Source organism: Rhyacophila brunnea, unplaced genomic scaffold (assembly GCF_057557595.1).
Source record: "Rhyacophila brunnea isolate RB1 unplaced genomic scaffold, BYU_Rbru_1.0 scaffold_21, whole genome shotgun sequence".
In the NCBI taxonomy this organism is placed as follows: domain Eukaryota; kingdom Metazoa; phylum Arthropoda; class Insecta; order Trichoptera; family Rhyacophilidae; genus Rhyacophila; species Rhyacophila brunnea.
The window spans coordinates 9,686,750-9,712,704 of record NW_028232871.1 but is presented as its reverse complement, the minus strand read 5'-3'; the positions used below and the strand labels follow the sequence as shown (position 1 = coordinate 9,712,704).

Here is a 25,955-nt window from a genome sequence, read left to right as displayed (position 1 = left end):
TTAATTCTTGGTGTAACCCACACGTGAACTTGGTAAAGCATCCGTGTCTGAAGTTATGAGTCTGCATCGATCCTGCATTTTTTTTAAATTTGTTTGATCCAGACCAATAAACCCATTATAGACTGCAGACACACGTCATTGCAGTGGACGTGCGTAGACGCAGAGTCTTATTTGATTCTAATCGGATCCATTTATAATCAAATAAGATCTGCGTCGACGCACGTCTACGCACATCAACTGCAATGCCGTGTGTCCGCGCCCTTAGATTGCGATTCTCAACTGAGAATGTTCTATTGAGCGGAAAAAACCGATCTTCATCTATGTTATATTATATGGAATAAGTATTATACCTATCTTCTTCTTCTTCGACCATGTTCGATCCTAATAAGATCATATGGGCCTCCACAGAGTGGAGGTTTGTATAAACAGATTTTGTTTTTACGAGAAATGGATGTCAGTCACTTGTTCAACCTATTAGGTCCATACTCAACTCATACACAATTTGAAAAACAATTTGTGTACTTGCCAGACCCATGATTCGAATCTGGGACTTACGACGTTATAGGTCGATGCTTAAGCCGCACGACCATCGTGGGTGTTATATAATATTGTTTTATTTTAATTACTACGATGTCTTTCCATCAAGAATATACTGTGAACAACTAGTAATAATGTGTAGTAGGTCAATGTCCAATCAATAAAATAATACCATCCATTCATATCAGATTCAAGTTTGAGTTTATCTTGCCAATACCAGACATCAATTTTTTTTTGGAAAATTGATTGAGTGAATCTAAAACTTTATTAAATTGTGCTAAAGCTGTATTAAAGCTACACATCTGTAACACATTATTACTTGTAGCAAATTTAAACATTAGTCTTTGTTTTTTTCTGGTTCATTTTCATATATTATTGATTAGGCTGCACCATTAACAGTTTTTTTAATGTATTTTATTTATAAAAAATTAGGGCTGGGAAATGAGAGGCACTGGGCAGTAAAATATACCATATCATCACTGTTTAGAGTTTAGATTAGATGAAATGGTGGCAATAAAGAATGCAGCGATATTTCAATGCTTGTTATACAAAAGTCTCTTATTGGAGGGGGGGGGGCTCGAAAGCAAATAATATTGCCTGATTAAAATTCGAAAAAAGATACAAGTTATTAATTTCCATTAAAAAGCCTTCAAGCAATCAAATAGAATGAAATAACGTTAGAAAACAATTTACTCCTTATATTGATTAGGCAGGCATCAAAGAAAAAATCGATTTTTTTTGGAAAATCTGTGGCCTGTATGTTTATTCGAACCTAGGTACGAAGTACCTACTTACTCCAGGAGGGCTATTCTAACATTTACAAGATTTTTACCCTTCCCCCCGCTATCGTCACATAACCTTTTACCCCCTGTCTATATTACGTCACATTTTTGACACCCCTCCCCTAAAAGTTAAAAAACAAAAGAAATTTCTTTTTTTAAATATTTATCCCCGATCCTCAATATTGTGTTTTCAGATCTTTTTATATTTTTTGTTTACTTTGTGATCATCACATTTTCTCTAACCCCCCTCCCCTCTTTGTCTAAAATCATCACATTATATCAGACCCCCCTTAGAGCGTGACGTCATATATGGACGGCCCCTAACTCCAACATCGATTTAAAAAAATGATAAATATGCTGTATCGTATTCAGATAGTTAATTATCCCGGAATGTGAACTGTCAGGCGTGATGTTTTTTAACACAGTCGTTTATGACCGTGTTAAAGTTTTAAAGTGAGATCTGTACGACAATTTCTATTACATATTATTGAGAACTGAGATACAGCGATTCTCAAAATTTTATGTGAGCTGTCAAGTGTCGTTAAGTAGTACCGCAACATATTTTTAAATACGTCATACTTGATTCCAATATCATCCGATTAGAATCTTCAATTGGATAAAAAAAAATCCAGTAAGATGCAGTGCTGTGTGTTATATACCAATAATTATTGTAGATAACCGACCTGTACACCAGCGATTTCCAAACTGGAGGCGCGGAGTGTTGCAAAGGGAGGCGCGAAAAATTTAACACAAATTTAATGTAGCCACAGATTTGCAGTATGCAAATGCATAGTTTATAAAGAGCCTAGGGGCCCCGGCATAACAGACATCACAAATGTACTCTAATAGTATAAAAAAAGTCGCCTACGGCGCTACTTTGTTTCGAGACTATAAAATATTTTAAATATGTAGTTATGCGTTGTAATACCTATATGATGATTGCTATAGGTACTTAAATGATAACTCCCGTGTATAATTTAGGAAACACTACTTTAGAGCACCACACTGCCCTTAAACTCAGCGATAGGTAGGTGGGCCCGCCAAAGATCCTAGCCTGGGGCCCATGCTAGAATCCATTTGTCAATTTTTGGCTATTTAAAAAGGTGTGTATTATTTAATGAAATAAAGAGGGGGGAGGCGCCAAGATTAGATTTTTTTAAAAGGGAGGCATAGTAACATACAGTTTGGAAACCACTGCTGTACACGGTATTGCCACCAGATATATCGGTGTTATTTTGGATCAAGAAAAATAATGGAAACATGTTACCATGTTAACTAGTTAGAATAGTTCCCCAGATTGATTATGCAAAAAAATAATGTTGAAATTATACATTACACAGTATTATTAAATTAATTGTTGTGCTGTTTTTAGTTTGCGGATGCAAGCTGCTTTCATGTACATGAACCGGTGAAAAAAGATGCACTCCTGCCTGCAGTCCACGATGAAAAGCCGGTTGAACTTGGAATAATCTACCATCCTCTTCCTCCGAAGGGTCACTAAAGGCATTGTTTAAAACCAAGAACGTGGAATAGTTCTTCTAAATCTTCAAGAGTAATAATGTTATCTATTGAAAAACTAGAAATAATTTAGAGATGGCTAACATTTAAAATTCAATACTTAAATAAAACATTGTACTGATCTTAACATGATAAACATCTGGAAAGATGATAATATAATATGCCATAGTAATGTATTTCTTGAATTTAGCCTGGGGTGTACTACTCTAATTTATTAATAGAACATTTTGTATATTTCACATATTATTCTTTCAGATTATATAAAATTCTTTTAGTAGATTTTATTGTATTATTGAAGCCTTGAAAAATACAGATTGTCATTTATTTCATTGATTAGCTCCCTATTAATAAATCCTAGCTTATTGTGGAATTTGAACCCTTGATTTGATTGGCTAATCTTCATGTTAGAATTTCGATTGTATTAATTATTAATTTCCAAAATATATACATGTGTTTAGTGTCAAATAAATTGTATAAACAATTTAATATATGAATATGTGTATTAATTAAGGCGCTAAGTACCAAAAACATAAAAACTGACATTTTTATAGAAAAATGTTCTACATACCAACGCCAATAACTTCAACTATAGTCTAAGTGCCTCAAGCAAGTCAAAAAAATACAGCAAAATAATTAAACCTGTCGACGTTGTAAGTCCGTTGGCGTGTTTTATTTATAATGGAGTAAGTAGCACTGCAGTGGTCAATGGCATTCAATATAAAATAGCTGACGATGGTGTGTTGACACTTGCGAGTTCTTAATACCTAAAATTATAGAAGCTGCCGTGATTGCTTCACACTGTAAAACTACATTTTTCAAAAGGTCTTCTTCATGAAATTTTACTGCAATGACTTGGTATTTTGTAACTACAGGCAATACTACTTTTTGGTACTTAGAGCCTTATTTAATACACGTATTCATATCTTGTATTATATTGACTCCATTGCAGTATTGTACACAAACTTATGTATAGAATCAAAGAATTTTGACTATAAATAGAAGGAACCTTATATTATGTTATTTCTGTTATGACATTTGAAATTATTTTGCAAGCGCATGAAGCATAGTTAAGTTGTTATACTCCACAAATATTAACATCGCTTAGTTGGCGTACCGATTATCTGACACAAGCAATGGCTGCCATTTTTTACGTTCACTGTGATTACTCGACTGCTGTTATCAACAGTTTTAGACTAATTTTACAACAAAATAATAATGCCGAAGTGTAGTATTAGGTATTGGTTGAATATTCATTATGACAGATCGTCTTTTAATATGCCCTGCAAATTGGAAAATAAATTTCATAGCAGTAGTGTGAAGTTCTCTGCAAATGAACCTGGAATATGAAGTCAGAATATATGTCTTGTAGGTAACTTAATCAGTGGACATCCCTTTTTTGCTTCAATTTCATACACATAGGCTCCGCTCTATAGAACAGGGTTTCCCAAACTATGTTCCGCGGAACACCAGTGTTCCGGCGAACCTGAATAGGTGTTCCGCGACCATTTGGAAAGGTTTTATCCACTGCAACACATTTAAAGATCTTCTAAGTAGAAGTAAAATAAGTAAAACTAAAATAATTAAAGAATCTTCTTTATATTGAAAGGCGAGTGATGATCAATCTCCACTGATGTTTATGACGTCAAGTATCTAGATAGCCTGGGCTTACGGCCGGCGTGAGAAATTGACCAGCCAAGTGAGATAAACACACATCACAAACATGCACTAATAGTAAATAAAATCGCCCGTGGCGCTATTTCACTTCAAGCATACTAACATTTTATAATATGTGGAGTGATAAGATCACATCTCGACAATATAAAATAACATTCATTGACTATTCGTCAGGTAACGAAATTCAACTAGGTATATTACATGCATTTTTGTAATTTCAGAGAGTTGACTATAAAAAGCCGGCATACTTAAAAAGTGCAAACAAAACTCGATTCTTTTTTCAAAGCAGGATTACCGAAAGCAATCGCATCGACATTGAACATTGATGTCACTCAACAACAGCTCCGTTATATCGAGGTTCTACTGTAGTCATATAATGAATAAAAAAACATCATCAAATATCAAGTTATTTATTGTCAAACTTCTCTATATCAGCAGTATACAAACTTTTTTTAAAATTCCGGTTTGATGTAGATATACATGAATTCATTATTACCATCAGTGGCGAAGGGTGGAGGTAGACTGTTAAGATCCGCAATCAATAGTGCATATTAAAATTTTGTCAGTCATACGTATTTGTTTTCATTGAAATAAGACTACAATTTACAGACAGTGTTGGTTAGTTTTAAAATTCCATTAAGGGTGGACGTGCTCAGCGTGGGTCAAAATGGAATTTTTTTTCTATTTTCAAAGCATGATCCTGGACATACCTTAAACGTTGTAGATAATCTATTTGTATAATTTTGAAGCCTTATTATCCTTTATATTTATTTTAAACATTTGATGACTGCATACCTGTGTACCGTTTTAAAAAAAAAAAGATTTTTTTTTTGGTTAGGTACATGTTCAAATACGCGCATTAACATGATCTTACTCCCTACTTCAATTTTAGTTTGTCAATTTATGGCTACGGCCGTATGTTGTAGCTTAACCACTGGGGGATTACAAAAAAAAAGGTGTGTTTCAAAAAAACAGTACCTTATTCTTAGGTCAATAATTATTATAAAGCATTCATTATTCATAGGATGTTTATCACACTTGAATGGTCAAAGACATAGCTTATAATCAATATCTTTAGAATTATCTTCAAATGTGTTAATCTTGCCGATTTTTTGAATAATAAAATGCCTAATTCTTGTCAAATTTGGGATCACAGAGATTATCAATTTAATTTTTTATCGTAAATATTTTACTAAAATTATCTCATCATAAATTATACTAATAGTGTTATAAATGCGTTTAAAAATTAATAAATGTAAAAAATCTTAACACCACTGCACAGTTATGTACCGAAATATGACTATATTCTAAAACATTAGAGCGAGAGGTTTAAAAGAATACTTACTATTTTATGTAATAAAAATACTTTATGCAGTCATCAAATGTTTAAAATAAATATAAAGGATAATAAGGCTTCAAAATTATATAAATAGATTATCTACAACGTTTAAGGTATGTCCAGGATCATGCTTTGAAAAAAGAACAAAAGCTCCATTTTGACCTACGCTGAGCATGTCCCTCCTTAAACACTGCGAAAACCAAGCCATAATAGATAATAGTCAAAAAATACTCGTCTATCTATAAAATATCTAAATTTATGCAATTAAATCATAGTACATAACATTGGATATTTTATAGATAGAATAATATTTTTTGTCTGTTATAGTTTGGCGAATGAAAATGTGTGCACAATTTTGTCTTATCGCCCAAAATATACTATAACTATTTAAAAACTAACCAACACCATCCGTAAATTGTAGTCTTTGTTCAATAAAATGAAATGTGTATGACTAACAAAGTTTAATGTGCACTATTTATGGCAGATCTTATCAGTCCACCTCCACCCTTCGCTACTGATTACCATTATATTATAATTATTTACACGAGATAAAGTGACTATATTGTGTAATGTAAAAGAAAACAGAAGTCTTATTTACTATGTCATACCAATTGATAAAATAATAACATGTAAAAACTGTATTCAAGTGATATTTTAATTATACGCAAAAGGAAAGCAATTTTTTTTTTTTTATTATCGTTGAATAAAACCTCATTAATTGATTTATAATGAATGACCCCAATTATTGTATTAATAATTAATTTAATTTTTTAAGTATCCAACATTATAAAATATTATGAAACATAGGTATTTCCTGGGGGATTACAATGCAAAAATAGGAGCAGACCCGGTGCTCAGCCCGGTGGTGATGGGCGACACGGCCTCGGTGACTCCAACGACAATAAAAGGTAGGTACCTCTGAACAAATAATTCATAGGAGTCTGCCAAGTTCAATCGTAAGCAGACAAATTACAGATGATATTGCAATAAGGCTCATTATTCCAAATCTGCATTAAATATATTATTCTATTCTGATAACGCTGACAAACGATGTTATTGTGGTTAATATGAACTTTACCTACATTGTGATTGTAGATGATTTCGCATATTTTCATCAGAATTTTTTGACCTATTTTGCAAAACATGTCCACATTGATATTGGAGCTTTTGCATGCACGATTGTATTTATATTATATCAATGTATGACACAGAGACTGTTCAAGTGTACAATATAATTCATTTCATTAATTCAATGTTGCAATGTCGCTACTAGAATCAGTTTACAACTCATAATAATCAAAATATTCAATCAATCGGGAGTATGTGTGCCTGTAGATATAATAATTATGTTATTCTTATAATGGCTATTTTTTAAATGCTTAGTCAGATCTGAGGCACGGTAATATCCTTTCGAACAAAACTGACAAACGTGCGGGGTGTGGTTACTGTGATATTTCATCACGTGATAGTCAAGCTTGCATTGCATCGAAAAGGCCTTGTTGCAATTGTCTTCTAAGCAGGCGAACTTCGTCGCGTTTTTGTGCTTGTTCATGTGACTCGTCAGGCTACGCTGCTGTGTAAATCGTTTGTTGCACAGAGGACACTGGTAAGGAGTTTCTCCCGTGTGGATTCTCATGTGTAACGCTAAATGCGGGTATTTTCGCTTACAAATCTCGCAGTATCCTGACAACTCAGAATGCTTACATCTTATATGCGATTTAAGATTGCTTTTCATTGCAAACGCCGACCCACAATCGTCACATATGTAAGGTTTTTCCGACGTGTGCAGAAACAGCATGTGTTTTTTCAAAGCGAACCGTGATTTAACCGCCTTTTCGCAGATAGTACATTTGAAATTTTTCTCATCAGAATGTACGGTTAAATGTCTTTTCAGTGTTGACTGCGCGATAAATTTTTTTCCACATATCTCACAGGAATACGGTCGTTCACCCGTATGCAACATATTGTGATGGTTTAACGTGCCTCTTTGAGCGAATTTTTGCGGACAATAGGAGCATTGGTAAGGTTTTTCTTTCGTATGTATTCTCATGTGTATATGCATATCGCTTTTTTTGATAAACTGTTTCCCACAAGCGTCACAAGTGAACGACCTTTCAATAGGACGAACGGATTGTAAATGTTGTCGTCTCATGTGTTCTTTTAAAGTACCACCTTGTGAGAAACATTTGTCACAATACGGGCATTTAAACGGTCTTTCACCTGTGTGTCGTCTATTATGAACTATTAATGCTGATTTACTTTGCACCATCAACCCGCACACTTTACACAGATGTATGTTATTACCAGAACTAGATCGTTTCTTTTTTCTTGGTTTTATGGCTATATACTTGAATGTTAGCTTCTTTGACTTCTTCTTCTTTTTAACTGGATTCGTATATTCATAATCGGAATTATCGCGGGCGTCGTCGTTCGATAGGTCAGGATCTTCTTTTTTAATGTCCAACGCGATATCCAATGCTAAGTCGACTTCTTCTGCTTTGACTGAGTCATCGTTCAATTGGTTGAATGGAAACTTTAGATCGAAGCACAGTTGAAGCTGTTCGTTTGTTACACGGCATTTGGAGACGAACGCAACTACGGTCATCAGTTCTGACGAGCAAACCTCGCAAATAACTTTCGGCAAATGGTCATTCGGTTCTATGTTTAATCCCGTGTACTCTTTGATCAGGACACAATAGTTTACTTTGTTTTGGGTATCAAACATCGGCACGCTCTCGCGCTTTTCTAACAAGCAAATACGGCACGTAGAAGAATGATATTCCATTGTGAATATTGGAATAAATTTTCGTAATCATGTAAATAATCTCGCGACTGTCACAATCAAAAACAATTGACTTTTGCATAGACTAATATCATAGATAATATACGACTATATACTGACCATAGAGTTAGTCTATGGTATAGTGCCTGTTGCTTTCATTTTGTCGTAATTTTATGGTATTATAGAATGTTAACGGTAGGTATCAATAAAAATAAAGGAACCCATATACCTAATATTTCTTATCCTAGAAAAGGTAGGTACGTTATGGGTAATATTATTATATATTTTAAAATTGACTTTAATGTTCCTTTTTCACAAAATGAAACCTCGATGATCTTATAAATATTTTTTCAAATTGATAGGTGCTTATCTGAAGTTGATAGTATGTCCACACTCCACAAGGAATACAAAAATAATGGAAAGCGGGTTGGAGTGTGGAGAGAAATGGGATAGTCTTTATACACATGTTATTTTCAATAGCTAGGTACGTCTAATATTGATATTTTGAAAGGACACTCAGCATGCTCTGCGTCAATCGTTTTATAGTATGACCATGATAAAGTAATAATCCGAATCTGGCTTCAAAGTCTTGGCCATGGCAACTGACTTTCACATTTCTATCTTATTAATCTGTTCTGCAAGTGTTCATGATCTATTCATCGTATATTTTAATCGGGTTGTGAAAGAAAACAAATGATACCTAGGTACTCTCATAAGTGTTTTGACAGATGCTTACAGTGCAGAAATAGCATGTCGAATGATTAGAGTAGGTATCGAGAAACTAGTGTGTTATCCAAAAGATTCAAGGGTAATAATTAAGAGATAGGGTGCTGTAACCTACTATAACGTTAGGCTACATACATAAATCAAAAATTAGAAACATTATGGATGACGAAGAACCATCAGCTAAGCATCACCATCTGAAAAATGAATGAGTTCAGTGATGGAGTGCTCGGTAAAGTCTTGACTCTACAAAGAAATTATTGCAGCAGCTCAAAGATAAATAATTGAGTCTGAAATACCAGAGCAATGATAATAAGACAGAATGTACACATAAACATAATATGAGAGAGGTAGACAGGGAGAAGGTGTGAGAATGTTGATAGGTAATGTTGCCAACAGCTGGTAATATTTGCTAGTACCGAATGAAGGTGTCCTTAGTCAATTTTTTGATATTCAGTCAATTTACCAAAATATTCAATACCCTGGTATTTATTACTATCCATTGCAATTTCCCGATTACCTTAATTTGGGTGGACGATAAAATAAAGCCTCAATATTCCGTAATAAACGCGTTTTTAGCATATAAGCCAGTGGATGCCCATCCAGTCCGGAATCTGTGTCAAGTGTTCTGTAAGAATATGAAGTATAGCCAATAAATAATTATTAAGTAGTTGCCCATAAAATGCAAGAAGTGCAATAGTGCGCCGAGTATCCTCAAATATTACCAATATTGATCGCGTGTTTGTTTACGTGACAAACTTTAATGCACATCGTCGCTGTATTTTAAATACCTCTTATGTGGTTTTAGTCATATTCTGAGATAATCGAAAAAAACTGTTTAAAAAAATTTATAATCGTTAATGATATATTAAGATTGTACAATATGTTTAAATATTGTTTGTAGATCCTAATTGAGATCCCCGGGGTTCCAGCGGCTAGCTCAGGTGTCCATCGAACCCCGGATTCACAAAAAAAGAAATTCAAACGGTTGGAGTGTAAATAAAACACAGTCCTTCGTGCTCGTAACGTGATATTGTTTATATTTTACATTTTTAGTTTTACAAATTATATTTGGGATTTTTACAGTGGTAGTCGTCAGGTCCGTACCTATCGGAAAGGGGACGCTTACTAACCTCCTTTTTTCTTTCTTTTTAAATTCCTCGTACCGACGCCATCCAGCAAAAAAAAAGGACTCTCGTGATTGGCCAAATTTTATCGCGTGATCTTTGATTCGGCGAATCACGAGCCTGACCCTGGCGCCGGCGCGCGAGGATTTCACGCACAATGCGCGGCAAAATTTATTATATTTAAATCCTTATATTTAGTCTTAAAATTATCTCTTTCATTCATCATCATTTTTACTTTTTAAATTAAAAAGAAATACTTACGTGGTTGAGCAAGGAATCAGATTAGATGTTTTATGAAGCCGTTTCTAGAGGTCAGGGTTACGTTTCGACTTAAGCTACTAAATGATTATTTTACACCGGGAGAAGCCCGCCTGTAACAGGGGTGTATCATAATCATACATTAAAATTGGATAATATAACATTTATTATTAAATGGTAAAATCATAGCTTTTTCCATGTTTTTATCACATAGGATTAATTCTATATGCAGTGTATTGAATCATGTGTAAACATACCATGTTCACATAAGATTATTTTAATACTGATCTATTGCGGCGGACGCTCACATAGGATTAATTACGGTGCATGATTTTGGATGCTCTCAAATAGCATAAATTAATTATCGATTTTATTTGGTGATTAAATTTTTAATTTGATCTTTTCTCAAGTGATAATATAATAATACATATGGTAGGGAAAAAAATGCGCATCATGTGGTATCAAGGAGGTATTTAATATACAGCTATGATATTGTGCTACAGAGGTAACTATCAAAAATAAAATAATATACTTTAACACGTCATATCAGTGACGTCCCAAGACAAAATGCCGCCCCATTTTTTGGGACTATAAAGCCGTGGGTCCCAGGTTCGAATCCTGGGTCTGGCAAGTACACATATTGTTTTTCAATTTGTGTGTGTCAGGGTATGGACCATGTACGTCAAGTTGGACTGCCCACTTTTGAAATTCAAAATTTTGAAATAGCCAGTCGTTAGTGCTGCGTTAGTGCTGGTTAGTGCTGCAATATCATCGTTAGTGCTGTTGTATTAAAAAAATTATAGGCAATTCAATGTGGGCAGTCCAACTTGACGTCAAGTTGGACTGCCCACTTTGTAAAAACAAATAAGATTCAAAATTCAAAATAGCCAATCGTTAGTGCTACATTAGTAATGGTTAGTGCTGCAAAAATTATCTTTATTGCCATTAAATTGCAAAAGTTATGGGCAAATCAAATTATAAAAAACGTCAAGTTGGACTGCCCACTTTTTAAAAACGACTAAAATTCCAAATCCAAAATAGCCAATCGTTAGTGCTACGTTAGTGTTGGTTAGTGCTGTAAAAATTATCGTAATTGCCATTAAATTAAAAAAGTTATGGGCAAATCAAATTATGACAAGCGTCTAGTTGGAGTACCCACTTTTGAAAAACAAATAAAATTCAAAATCCAAAATAACCAATCGTTAGTGCTACATTAGTATTGGTTAGTGCTGCAAAAATTATCGTTATTGCCATTAAATTGCAAAAGTTATGGGCAAATCAAATTTTAAAAAACGTCAAGTTGGACTGCCCACTTTTTAAAAACGCATAAAATTCCAAATCCAAAATAGCCAATCGTTAGTGCTACATTAGTATTGGTTAGTGCTGTAAAAATTACCGTTATTTCCATTAAATTAAAAAAGTTATGGGCAAATCAAATTATGACAAGCATCTAGTTGGAGTGCCCACTTTTGAAAAACAAAAAAAAATCAAAATCCTAAAATAGCCAATCGTTAGTGCTACATTAGTATTGGTTAGTGCTGCAAAAATTATCGTTATTGCCATTAAATTGCAAAAGTTATGGGCAAATCAAATTTTAAAAAACGTCAAGTTGGACTGCCCACTTTTTAAAAACGCATAAAATTCCAAATCCAAAATAGCCAATCGTTAGTGCTACATTAGTATTGGTTAGTGCTGTAAAAATTACCGTTATTTCCATTAAATTAAAAAAGTTATGGGCAAATCAAATTTTGACAAGCATCTAGTTGGAGTGCCCACTTTTGAAAAACAAAAAAAAATCAAAATCCAAAATAGCCAATCGTTAGTGCTACATTAGTATTGTTAGTGCTGCAAAAATTATTGTTATTTCCATTAAATTACAAAAGTTATGAGCAAATCATTTAGGTACTTACTAATTGTGCAGTTGAAGTTTTTATGTACTTACAGGTAAGTACCTAGCGCAATTGTTATAGTGAAAGAAAAAAGAGATAAGAATGGATAGGTACACATTTTTTGCCTGATTTCCCAAGGTAAACTCAATGATTTTAGTTCATAATTGAAGCCTGAAAATAATACAAGATAATGTTTGATAAGTTTTATGAGCGAATACAAGTAGGTGTGCACGGGCAACAGTGGATTGTATGAGGCGAAGGGATGGTGTTTTGTTTGAAGCCAGCGAAGGCAGGTAGCAAAGTATTGTGTCCATGGCAGTGTTGCCAACCGTACTATAATTATAGTATTTGTACTATAATTTTGGCCCGCGTACTATGTACGATATAAAACATGTATAGTACGCCCAAAATACTATACTTTTGAATATCGGAAAAAATATATAAAAAGTACTAAAATTTCTATATTTTCGTTGGATAAATTGGTGCAAAGTACTATAATTTCGCAATATAAGATGATTTGCAGCACATGGAAAAAAAATGCTCGAAAAACATAAAAAAATCCCTTAACTTTGGTTTAAAATGAAATTTCTTGAATAGTTCGGCAAGCATTTTTGGTCGGAAGAGGTACCAAAATAAAAAGGGGTCTCCGAGTTTCTCAATATCTCCGTTATTTTTTTTTCTGAGAAACAAAAAACCTATACATTTTCAACAGATGACAACGCGTACTATATTTTTTCCCCAAATACTATTATTTTGGAGGCTCTGTACTATAATTCCACTTTGAAAAGATGGCAACACTAATCCATGGCCTTTTCCGTTATTGCAGACTGCAGACACTGTTGCCAAAGATAGACATGTTCAGATACAGAATATATTGCCGATTATACAATTAATAATCGGCAGCACTAAATGGTAATAGTGTAAGTATTTATATTTTGTGTACTTACCTACTTTCGTGTGTTTAAATGGTACAATCAAGTTTCTCCGTAATGACATGCTAAAATAGGTAATTTGAAATAATGTTTTCACAGGAGTTTAAGATTTTTTAGCGCCCGTTGCATTAACCAAACATATTACATGGTACTCAGGGCTCAAAATGGACCGGAACGCACCGGAGCGCCGTTCCGGTTCATGAAATCTGTAAAGTTATCGCTCCGTCTCGTGGACAAAATAATTTGACCGTCTGAGCTAGATATGCCATATAATAAAAAATCTAGCAACCTTATGTTTATAAAATACACATAAAATTTGATAACCGTGCTAATTTTCGAGCGCTCCGGTTCGTAATATTTTCCATTTCGAGCGCTGATGGTACTTCATATACCTACCTACAACTGTTGTAGGTAGGTATGCAAATTTGTGCCTAAATAAAACGAATCATAATATTATAACATAGATACTTTTACTTAACTTAACTTAACTACCTACAAGCGGTTAAATACTGTCACTTAGGATATTATGACAGCACTTGATATATAACTGCATATTTTAATGTTTTCACGGAATCTTTATAAGTTTGGCCTCCAATAAATACAGAGTTTATATTTTAACTACCTAGCCTATTCATTCATATACGGCAAAAAAATATGCCGAAAAATAACACCGCATAGTTTCAATTTTGTATGACGAAGTTCAGCTTTCGCCGGGTTAAATTTTATACCTAGTCCAGTGTTACCAACCGTCAGTGTTGCCATCTTTTCAAAGTGGAATTATAGTTCAGAGAACTAATATAGTACGCGTTGTCATAGTGTTGAAAATGTATAGGTTTTTAGTTTCTCAAAAAAATATAACGGATAATTTGAGAAACTCCGAGACCCCTTTTTATTTAGGTACCTCTTACGACCAAAAATGCTTACCAAAGAATTCAAGAAATTTCATTTTAAACCAGTCAAGGGTTTTTTTACGTTTTTCGAGCAATTTTTTTCCAAGTACTCAAAATCTTCTTATATTGCGAAATTATAGTACTTTGCACCAATTTATCGAATGAAAATATCGAAATTTTAGTACTTTTTACATATTTTTTCCGATATTAAAAATTATAGTATTTTGGACGTACTATACCTGTTTTATATCGTACATAGTACGCGGGCCAAAATTATAGTACAAATACTATAATTATAGTACGGTTGGCAACACTGCCATGGACACAATACTTTGCTACCTGCCTTCGCTGGCTTCAAACCAGTGTTGCCAACCGTACTATAATTATAGTATTTGTACTATAATTTTGGCCCGCGTACTATGTACGATATAAAACATGTATAGTACGCCCAAAATACTATAATTTTGAAAATCGGAAAAAATATGTAAAAAGTACTTAAATTTCGTTATTTCCATCCGATAAATTGGTGCAAAGTACTATAATTTCGCAATAATATAAGATTTGGTGAATTTGGAAAAAAAATGCTCGAAAAACGTAAAAAAACCCCTTGACTTTGGTTTAAAATGAAATTTCTTGAATTCTTCGGTAAGCATTTTTGGTCGGATGAGTTACCTATATAAAAAGGGGTCTCGTAGTTTCTCTTCTCAAATTGTCCGTTATTTTTCCTGAGAACCAAAAAATCTATACATTTTCAACAGATGATAACGCGTATTATATTTTTTCCCCAAATACTATAATTTTGGAGGCTTTGTACTATAATTCCATTTTTAAAAGTTGGCAACACTGCTTCAAACAAAACACCATCCCTTCGCCTCATACAATCCACTGTTGCCCGTGCACACCTACTTGTATTCGCTCATAAAACTTATCAAACATTATCTTGTATTATTTTCAGGCTTCAATTATGAACTAAAATCATTGAGTTTACCTTGGGAAATCAGGCAAAAAATGTGTACTTATCCATTCTAATCTCTTTTTTCTTTCACTCTAACAATTGCGCTAGGTACTTACCTGTAAGTACATAAAAACTTCAACTGCACAATTAGTACCTAAATGATTTGCTCATAACTTTTGTAATTTAATGGAAATAACGGTAATTTTCGCAGCACTAACAATACTAATGTAGCACTAACGATTGGCTATTTTGGATTTTGATTTTTTTTGTTTTTCAAAAGTGGGCACTCCAACTAGATGCTTGTCATAATTTGATTTGCCCATAACTTTTTTAATTTAATGGAAATAACGGTAATTTTTACAGCACTAACCAATACTAATGTAGCACTAACGATTGGCTATTTTGGATTTGGAATTTTATGCGTTTTTAAAAAGTGGGCAGTCCAACTTGACGTTTTTTTATAATTTGATTTGCCCATAACTTTTGCAATTTAATGGCAATAACAATAATTTTTGCAGCACTAACAATACTAATGTAGCACTAACGATTGGCTATTTTGGATTTTGATTTTTTTTTGTTTTTCAAAAGTGGGCACTCCAACTAGATGCTTGTCATAATTTGATTTGCCCATAACTTTTTTAATTTAATGGAAATAACGGTATTTTTTACAGCACTAACCAATACTAATGTAGCACTAACGATTGGCTATTTTGGATTTGGAATTTTATGCGTTTTTAAAAAGTGGGCAGTCCAACTTGACGTTTTTTAAAATTTGATTTGCCCATAACTTTTGCAATTTAATGGCAATAACGATAATTTTTGCAGCACTAACCAATACTAATGTAGCACTAACGATTGGTTATTTTGGATTTTGAATTTTATTTGTTTTTCAAAAGTGGGTACTCCAACTAGACGCTTGTCATAATTTGATTTGCCCATAACTTTTTTAATTTAATGGCAATTACGATAATTTTTACAGCACTAACCAACACTAACGTAGCACTAACGATTGGTTATTTTGGATTTGGAATTTTATTCGTTTTTAAAAAGTGGGCAGTCCAACTTGACGTTTTTTATAATTTGATTTGCCCATAACTTTTGCAATTTAATGGCAATAAAGATAATTTTTGCAGCACTAACCATTACTAATGTAGCACTAACGATTGGCTATTTTGAATTTTGAATTTTATTTGTTTTTACAAAGTGGGCAGTCCAACTTGACGTCAAGTTGGACTGCCCACATTGAATTGCCTATAACTTTTTTAATACAACAGCACTAACGATGATATTGCAGCACTAACCAGCACTAACGCAGCACTAACGACTGGCTATTTCAAAATTTTGAATTTCAAAAGTGGGCAGTCCAACTTGACGTACATGTATGGACCTAATAGGTTGAGCAAGTGGCTGACATCCATTTCTCGTAAAAAAACAAAATCTGTCAATGCAAACCTCCACTTTGTGGAGGCCCATATGATCCTATCAGGATCGGACATGGTCGAAAAAAAAAAAAAAAAAAAAATTTTTATCATCCTTTAATGACACCAATATCTAATAAATTGTGTTGTATGGATTACTAACAAGACCTATAATACCACTAAATCTAATTTAAATGCCATCTTTGCTTCAATAGACAAATATTGCGAGTCCACGGTTTCAGATAGGTAGGTAGGTCCATTTTAAAATACATGTAATAACTTCCAAAACTCACGAGTGACCGGCAAAAATATTTGGATAAATTTAAAATTAGGTAAGTACCTATGTATCTACCTATAATTCAAATCTAATTCGCAAATCTACGCATGGCACATGACGCGACGTCCAAGGACAACGGAAGCAAACTAGACATCTCGAACCCGACAAAAAAATTATAGTCCTGTTATAGTAATTAATACACTTTGTTTCCAACCACTGAGCTGATTTATTTTAATGGAAAGATATTTCCGTTATTACTAAGTTCAGGTAGCTATTTCTATACTTATATAGCTAATGATTCCCCTCGATTTGCCGCCCTTCGGGTTACTACTGCCCCCAAACGACGCTCAATCTGCCTACCCCCACCGGACGTCACTGCGTCATGTTATAATATTTCTCCACTTGAGATTTACACCTTGTTACAGCCTTACCCAGAAAGTGAGGCTGTAACCCACTGCAGAGCATATTTGTGTTCCCTGATATTGACTGAGTTAAATTCTTAGAAATGCTCATGGGAGAGGAGCAAAGAATAAATGGAAAAAAATCTAAAAAGGCAATCAAGTTGACTAAGCAGACATTCTCTTGCTACACAGGTGAGCACTGTGAATCGACGGCATACTACAAACAAGCATATTACAAACTTAAAGGATTTATAAATGAAACAAGCAACTGACAGAGAATACGTAATTTTATTTTTCATTCTTCACTGAGGTACTCTTATTTTTGAGGCCGTGATTGAGCGCTCGATGTCTAGACAGATCGCTGATTCTGAAAAAGCCTCTCCCGCATTCCTCACAAACGTGTGGAGTGTGATTCTTGTGATGTTTAAGTATGTGAAATTCCAGCATGCTCTTCGATCGGAATTTTTTCTTGCAATCGTCAAACGTGCATGGAAACTTTCCCGGATTCTCATGCTTCATCAAGTGAACGGCCAAGCTCTGCTGCCTCGGATAACTTTTACTGCAAACATGGCATTGAAACGGCGTTTCCCCAGTATGAGCCCGCATGTGGTTTTCGAGATTGGAGAATTGCTTGTTACAAACGGAGCATTGGCCAGACTTTTCCGAATGAACTGTAACAGTGTGCAACTTCAGACCGCCTTTCTTCAAGAAAGCCATTCCACACTGATCGCAAACATATGATTTATTGCCCTGGTGAACGAGTTGATGTTGTTTCAGTGCGCTTTTACATTTGACAGCCACACCGCAAATACTACAGACAAACGGTCGTTCTTGGGAGTGGACTTGGTGATGTTTATTCAGCATTGATGTGGTGATGAATTTTTTACCGCAGATTTTGCACGGGAAAGGTTTTTCCCCCGTGTGCGTGCGGACATGCGTGATGAGAGATGACTGTTGGGAAAATCTTTTAGGACAGAGGTGGCAGTGATACGGTGTTTCTTTTGTGTGCACTCTCATGTGAGTGTTAGCGTCTCTCGCATTATAGAATCTCTGTCCGCACACTTCACAGATGATATGCTTTTCTACGAACAAATGACACCTAACAATGTGTTGTTTGACAGTTCCTTTCAGGCTGAAGGCTCTTTTGCAATAGTCACAGATGTAAGGCTTATCTCCTGAATGCATTCTGGAGTGAACTATCATCATTGACGGAACTGTTGCTTTATAGTCGCAAACAGGACACTTTATTAACGGTTTAGGTGGTTGGATGATCATATTTTTTTTTTTTTTTTTACGTTTGTCTTTTAGACGTGCATATAGGAGACCTTTATGCATCGATTCTTCACTGAAATCTTCGTCGTTCATCTCTACATAATCCGCATAGTCTTTTGTTTCGTCGGGTGAATTATCATATTTACTAATTCCTTCGGCAGGTGCGAATTCGGGTTCAATTTTTATCTTCGTATCGTCGACGTCGACTTCATAGTCGATGCTTAAAATACTTTTGTGTAATGATTCATTTTGTGTACATTGTTTCAGTTTTGTATCTGACTCCCGACATTTCATGACAAAGTCGTAGACCATCGGCAAATCGTCGAAACATTTCTCGCAGATGACGTTCGGAAAACCGTCGTCGATGTCCACTTTGACATTTGTGCACTCCGACAATTTGAGGGAGTATTTATCTTCATTGAATAGTGGATACATCGTAGAGTTTGAGCTCAAGCAAACCCTGCACTGGGAATCGGATTTAATAGTGTCACTTTTGCAAGACATTGTGACTATTATAATATGTAAACATTGGCTGATTTAATTATATACATTGTAATCCTAATTTAATATTTACTCCTTTCGAGCATTGACATTATAATACTGATTGTAAACTAATCGCCTAATTTACTACCCACTCCCTGACATTATTTGCAGAAACGTCAAAAAATATCAACCTCTGTTGATATTTTTGATAGGGTTGCCATAAATATTCCGGCGCTCCAAAAATCCGAGTACAATAATAATTATCGTCCGGTTTGTCTACGCTCTGCTACTGATCAACGAACGAATAAAAAAATCGAGCTGTCAAAAGTTGCGATTATCGTAATGTCTTCCGATACTCCTACAATTTTATGTTATTTATATGTAGACTACATAAAATAATATAGCAGTGAAAACAACACAAGTTTTACGTTTTTTTATGAATTTCATAAATACAAAAAAAAAAAAAATTGATAAATCTCTCATTTTCTAATCAATAAAAATGTTTAAAACAATTACAGATTTTTTCGGCGCGAATGATTGCGTAAAATAATGTAAAATTTAAAGTACGTAGTGATCGACGGACGAAGCTGGCAGCTCGGAGTATCACGAGTCATAAAAAAAATGTTAAAACAGTACCTGGGTAGATAGGTACCTAAAATAAAAATAAGTAAGTAGGTAACTAACAATAGTGTTTAGTATTTCTTTATTCCATCCTTTTTCAGCAAGAAATAATAGTAAATTTTAATAGGTACCTTTGAAAATAAATACGAACCTTACCAATGTGCCGCCTTTTTTACCAATTATAGCATTTTTTATGACTTAATGTTAGAGGCTTTCACGGTTGTTTTTCATCGTAGTAGATTTTTGGGTTTCCACCGTGTGCCCTTCTTTCCTCGACGTTTCGGGCTCGTTGCAGAGGCCATTATTATTTCTTGATAATGGCCTCTGCAACGAGCCCAAAACGTCTAGGAAAGAAGGACACACGGTGGAAACCCAAAAATCAACTACAATTATGTTACATAATATTACATTTGGTAATTGCCATCTTTTCATATTTGCATATGAAATTTTAGCAAACATAGAATAATCAAATCATAAAGTCGGTCGCGTTTCATAAAATTTTTTTTTTTTTAAAAACAATCCGGAAAACATGACATGATGAAAAAAAATATCTTATGACTCACTGATTTCAAAAACTTGTGATTGGTACATATTGGCAACAGTAATTTACCTATGTTGATGAATATGCCCTTTTATACTCTAAAGATAGGCACTTGTTAGCGAACCGTAACTGTGACCGTTGCAGATACAGTAACCAGTATGGACGCCAAATAATAATTAGTTCGCGAGCCTAATAAATAATTATTTTGCATCTAGATTTGGTTACAGTATCTGGAACGGTTTGTGTACGTCCTGAGTGGCAGCGTTCGGCGCAGCGTTGAGCGTTTAGCGCAACTCAAATATATAACCGTGTGTGAAAATGTTCGTAGACAATGTCTTTTTTTGGTTATACATTTATACGTTTGAGTTGCGCCGAACACTGGCACTGAGGCCTCACACTTACAGTTACGACTCGCTAATGAGTACCCTCCTCAATGCGTACAGCATCAGCTTCACATCCGGGAGCTCTGGGTTCGAGCCCGGTGAGGTCACAATACATTTATCGGTACTGTTCGGTTATCAGGAATACAGCGGAAAACACATTTTGAAAATACCCGATATACTGGATTATTTGTTAGTTTGGGTTAGGTTAGTGATACACCCCTGTTACAGGCGGGCTTCTCCCGGTGTAAAATAATCATTTAGTAGCTCAAGTCGAAACGTAACCCTGACCTCTAGAAACGGCTTCATAAAACATCTAATCTGATTCCTTGCTCAACCACGTAAGTATTTTTTTTTTAATTTAAAAAGTAAAAATGATGATGGATGAAAGAGATAATTTTAAGACTAAATATAAGGATTCAAAAATAATAAATTTTGCCGCGCTTGTCGGCAACGTCCAAATTTCTGCGCGCCTGCGCCGAGGTGGTCCTCGTGATTCGTCAAATCCAAAATCATGCGATAAAATTTGGCCAATCACGAGAGTCCTTTTTGCTGGAATGGCGTGGGTACGCGAAGTTTGAAAAAGAAAAAAGTAATTAGTAAGCGTCCCCTTTCCGATAGGATAGGACCTGCGAAACTTATTGTTAAAACAAAATATGTAAACGTTTAAAGAAAATGTAAAATATAAGAAGACCACGTTACGAGCACGAAAGACCGTGTTTTATTTACACTCCAACCGTTTGAATTTCTTTTTTTGTGAATCCGGGGTTCGATGGACTCCTGAGCTAGCCGCTGGAACCCCGGGGATCTCATTAGGTTTGGTTAGGTTAACCTAACAAATAATCCAGTTTTTCGGCTATTTTCAAAATGTGTTTTCCGCTGTATTCCTGATAACCGAACAGTACCCATTTATCTTATTTTATCAAATTCTGGGTGTTTCTGTGATTGTTTCACTGTTATTACTACTGTTGGCATAAAGGCCTGTAAGTTATAGATACAAAAAGAATAAAAATATCTGGAACAAGATTAAAATATGTAGAAAAAGTAATATAAGTAAATTAAGTAAAACTGCTGTAAGTTCTAAATTGTACGTTGAATTCAAATATGTCATGTACACAATTTTATAGAACACTAAATATTTAGTTACCTACAATATATTAAATAGAATGTGAAAAACATAATGAAAAGAAAAAGAAAACCACATTAATATAGATATTGGTATTGCTAAAATGAAACACGTAAATGTAAATTAATAAAGGATGGCTGTTTTTATTTTTCATTTTTTGTTTGTATTTGATTTTGGTTTTTCTGATTGTGAGTAACCGCCTGATGTCTCGACAGATCGTTGATTCTGAAAAATCCTCTTCCACAAAAATCACAGATGTGTGGAGTGTGGTTATTGTGATGCTTCATTATGTGGTAGTCCACCATGTTATTGGACTTGAATTTTTCCTTGCAATCCTTAAAAGAGCATGGGTATTTTCCTGTATTTGCGTGGTTGTTCAAGTGAGCGGTTAAACTCGCCTGTTTGGAGTAACTTTTGGTACAGATGTTACATTGAAATGGAGTTTCTCCAGTATGTAACCTCATGTGGTTCTCTAGATTGGAACATTGTTTACTGCAAACTGAGCACTTTCCAGACTTTTCCGAATGTACAGTATTCATGTGCAACTTTAGATATTCTTTCTTCAAGAAAGCCATTCCGCAATGATCGCATTTATATGACTTATTCCCCTGGTGAACGAGTAGATGTTGACTTAAACCATGTTTAGATTTAAGAGCGACACCGCATATACTACAAACGAATGGCCTTTCTGTAGTGTGTACAAGGTTATGTCTGATCATCAAAGAGGAAGAGGAAAATTTTCTACCGCATGTTTTGCATGCATAGGGTTTTTCTCCTGTATGCGTTCGGGAATGCAGGATAAGAGATGTCCGCTGAGCAAATTTTTTTGGACATACTTGGCAGTGGTAGGGGGTCTCTTTGGTGTGCACCCTCATGTGAATGGCAGCCTGTTTGGCATCATATGACCCTTGTCCACACACACTGCAAGAAAATGTTTTTATTCTGTCCATATGACATGCAATATGTCTTACAAGGGATCCTTTCAAGCTGAATGACCTTTTGCAATAGTCACAGGTGAAGGGCTTGTCCCCTGTATGTTTTCTGGAGTGGTTAGTCATTGATGCAGGACGCGATGCCTTAAAGTCGCAAACGGGACACTGTAATAATGGTTTATGCAGTGTATTCTTCTTAGAACGCCTTGCTTTTAATTTGGAGTCTTTCAGATTAGCGTAGAGGACATTTTTAAAATTTGATTCTTTGTTACAATCTTCTCCTTTCATTTCACTACTTGTAGCTGCACTGCCTGTCCCGGGCACTGCAAAGTTATTACTGTCATCGGATGATTTATCACATTTACTTATTACTAAATCGGTAGGTACGGAATCGGGTTCAATTTTTATCTTCGTTTCGATAACGTTCACTACATATTCAATGTTTAAAACAGTTTTTTGCAATAATCCTTTGGTCAAACATTGTTTGAGTTTTCGATCTGAGTTCCGACATTTCATAACAAAATCGTAAACCATCGGTAAATTATCGAGACATTTCTCACAGATGACATTTGGAAATCCATCGTCGATGGTGACTTCAACATTTGTACACTCTGTCAATTTAAGAGAGTATTTATTTTCATTGAATAATGAATACATGGCAAGATTTGAGCACAAGCAAACCCTGCAATGGTTTTCAAAAATAACTTCGCTTTTAGTAGACATAACGTGTTATTTATTGGTGAAATAGAATAATCCACAATTTAGCAGCGTTTGTCTGTCCATGTTCCAATTTCTAAAAACTCAATGATATTATTACATTGTATTGCAGTTGAAAAAATAATATTGACATATTGATTGTGATGCTGACAGCTGTAGGCCAATAGACAAATATACTTTTGTTGCCATCAAAAAAACCAATGCTATTTTAAAATAATATTAATTATTATAATATGCCATATTATAGCAGGAAAAATATCATACTCATGTTTATCGCCAAGACAAGAAAAAGTGTTTAGGTTGAGAGAAAACATTATATTTACTGTTGCACCTACAATAGTTTACGATATTTTAACCCAACAACTTCTGTCTCTATGGTGTTTAGGTATATTGGTCAGATAGATAACAATTTTCTATTTTAAACGTCAATGTGACAGCTGTTTTTATCGACTGTTAATAATATTGACATTATAATAAATATTCGGGTTGTAGGGGAGCAGCAGCAGTCGTTCATTACATTTTATTTTCATATAAAAGTTCCTTAAGAATCTATATTGCTTCACTATCAGTAATATTATAAATGTCTTTAAAAAACGATGTTAATCCAGATCACCAGTGCAGGGTTTGCTTGTGCTCAGATCGTACAATGTATTCATTATTCCTTGAAAATAAATACTCTCTCAAATTGTCTGAATGCACAAATATCAGAATGGCTATCGACGATGGATTTCCTAATGTCATTTGTGAGAAGTGCGTTCATGAATTACCGATCGTTTACGATTTTGTTACTAAATGTCGAGAGTCAGATCAAAAACTGAAACAATATTCGGATAAAGGATTATTGAAAAAGACTGTTTTAAGCATTGAATATGAAGCACATGCCACAGAAACTAAGATAAAAGTTGAACCCGATGTTGCAGCTGCTGATGAAGGAATAATTATTAAATATGATAATTTATCCGATGACACTAAAGAACACAAGGCTGATTGTGCTAATCCAGTTGCTGTTGTAAAAGACGAAGATAATAATAAAGAGTCAAATCTTAAAGATGTCCTCTATGCAAATTTAAAAAACTCCAAAATCAAAACAGAGAGATCTAAAAAAAAATCACCCAACTTACTGCCTAAACACCGTAAACCATTATTACAGTGTTCTGTTTGCGATTTTAAAGCCCCACGTCCTGCGTTGATGGCCAACCATTCCAGGAAACATTCAGGAGACAAGCCGTTCACCTGTGACTATTGCAAAAGAGCTTTCAGCTTGAAAGGATCCCTCGTGAGACATATTACATGTCATATGGACAGAATAAAAAAATTTGCCTGCAGTGTCTGCGGACAGGGGTCATACAATGCAGCACAGGCCGCTATTCACATGAGGGTGCACACCAAAGAGACCCCTTATCACTGCAAAGTCTGTCCTAAAAAATTCGCCCAGCAGACGTCTCTCATTCAACACTCCCGTACGCACACAGGAGAAAAACCATACACATGCAAAATATGCGGTAGAAAATTTGCTTCATCTTCCTTAATAACCAGACACAACCTTGTTCATACTACGGAAAGGCCATTTGTTTGCAGTACATGTGGTCTCGCTCTCAAATCTAAACAAGGTCTTAGTCAACACCAACTCATTCACCAGGGGAACAAATCCTACATTTGTGATCAGTGTGGAATGGCTTTCTTAAAGAGAGACAGTTTGAAGTTGCACACGAATACTGTACATTCGGAAAAGTCCGGGCAGTGCTCAGTTTGCAGCAAGCAATACTCAAATTTGGAGAACCACATGAGGTCACATACTGGAGAAACTCCATTTCAATGCAACATCTGCAGCAAAAGTTATTCCAAACAGGCGAGTCTGACCACTCACTTGAACAATCATGCGAATACAGGAAAATACCCATGCTCTGTTGAGGATTGCAAAGAAAAATTTAAGTCCAAGAACATGGTGGAATACCACATATTGAAGCGTCACAATAACCACACTCCACACATCTGTGATTTTTGTGGAAGAGGATTTTTCAGAATCAACGATCTGTCGAGACATCAAGCGGTTACTCATAATCAGAAAAATTAAATCTCAATTCTAATATAACCTCAATTATTATTGTTTCATTTTACATGTTTTCCTATATTTTTTACTATTTATATACAAAGGGTTGCCTGTAAGGTGTGTGGTTACCAGTGGCGAAGGGTGGGAGTAGGCTGTTAAGATCCGCCATAAATAGTGCACATTAAACTTTGTCAGTCATATGTATTTGTTTTCATTAAACTAATACTACAATTCAATGTGCAGAGAGTATTGGTTAGTTTTTTTTATCAATTAAACCTTGCCTAAATCAAATCATAATAGTTTAGGTATGCAATGGGAGATCCTACAAAAA

The 25,955-nt window shown here is 34.7% G+C and overlaps 4 protein-coding genes across 4 annotated transcripts; 1 reads left to right on the top strand and 3 right to left on the bottom strand.

Moving 5' to 3' along the window:
• Window positions 1–7,026: 7,026 nt before the first annotated feature.
• Window positions 7,027–8,701, bottom strand: LOC147070677 (zinc finger Y-chromosomal protein-like). The gene has a single exon (XM_085949115.1). It carries the CDS (start codon window positions 8,633–8,635, stop codon window positions 7,160–7,162), a length of 1,476 nt encoding a protein of 491 aa, XP_085805241.1. The 5' UTR covers window positions 8,636–8,701; the 3' UTR covers window positions 7,027–7,159.
• A 9,070-nt stretch (window positions 8,702–17,771) lies between these two features.
• Window positions 17,772–19,542, bottom strand: LOC147070676 (uncharacterized). The gene has a single exon (XM_085949116.1). The coding sequence runs from the start codon at window positions 19,276–19,278 to the stop codon at window positions 17,791–17,793; it is 1,488 nt and encodes a 495-aa protein (XP_085805242.1). The 5' UTR covers window positions 19,279–19,542; the 3' UTR covers window positions 17,772–17,790.
• Window positions 19,543–22,044: 2,502 nt separating this feature from the next.
• On the bottom strand, window positions 22,045–23,744 carry LOC147070675 (uncharacterized). Its single transcript, XM_085949114.1, has one exon. The coding sequence runs from the start codon at window positions 23,578–23,580 to the stop codon at window positions 22,069–22,071; it is 1,512 nt and encodes a 503-aa protein (XP_085805240.1). The 5' UTR covers window positions 23,581–23,744; the 3' UTR covers window positions 22,045–22,068.
• Window positions 23,745–23,818: 74 nt separating this feature from the next.
• LOC147070674 (uncharacterized) lies at window positions 23,819–25,817 on the top strand. The gene has a single exon (XM_085949117.1). It carries the CDS (start codon window positions 24,155–24,157, stop codon window positions 25,646–25,648), a length of 1,494 nt encoding a protein of 497 aa, XP_085805243.1. The 5' UTR covers window positions 23,819–24,154; the 3' UTR covers window positions 25,649–25,817.
• The last annotated feature ends 138 nt before the right edge of the window (window positions 25,818–25,955 follow it).

What these genes read in the sequence shown, in the direction of transcription:
- LOC147070676 (XM_085949116.1), bottom strand. Translation starts at nt 19,278, where the DNA reads ATGTCTTGCAAAAGTGACACTATTAAATCCGATTCCCAGTGCAGGGTT.
- LOC147070674 (XM_085949117.1), top strand. Translation starts at nt 24,155, where the DNA reads ATGTCTTTAAAAAACGATGTTAATCCAGATCACCAGTGCAGGGTTTGC.
- LOC147070675 (XM_085949114.1), bottom strand. Translation starts at nt 23,580, where the DNA reads ATGTCTACTAAAAGCGAAGTTATTTTTGAAAACCATTGCAGGGTTTGC.
- LOC147070677 (XM_085949115.1), bottom strand. Translation starts at nt 8,635, where the DNA reads ATGGAATATCATTCTTCTACGTGCCGTATTTGCTTGTTAGAAAAGCGC.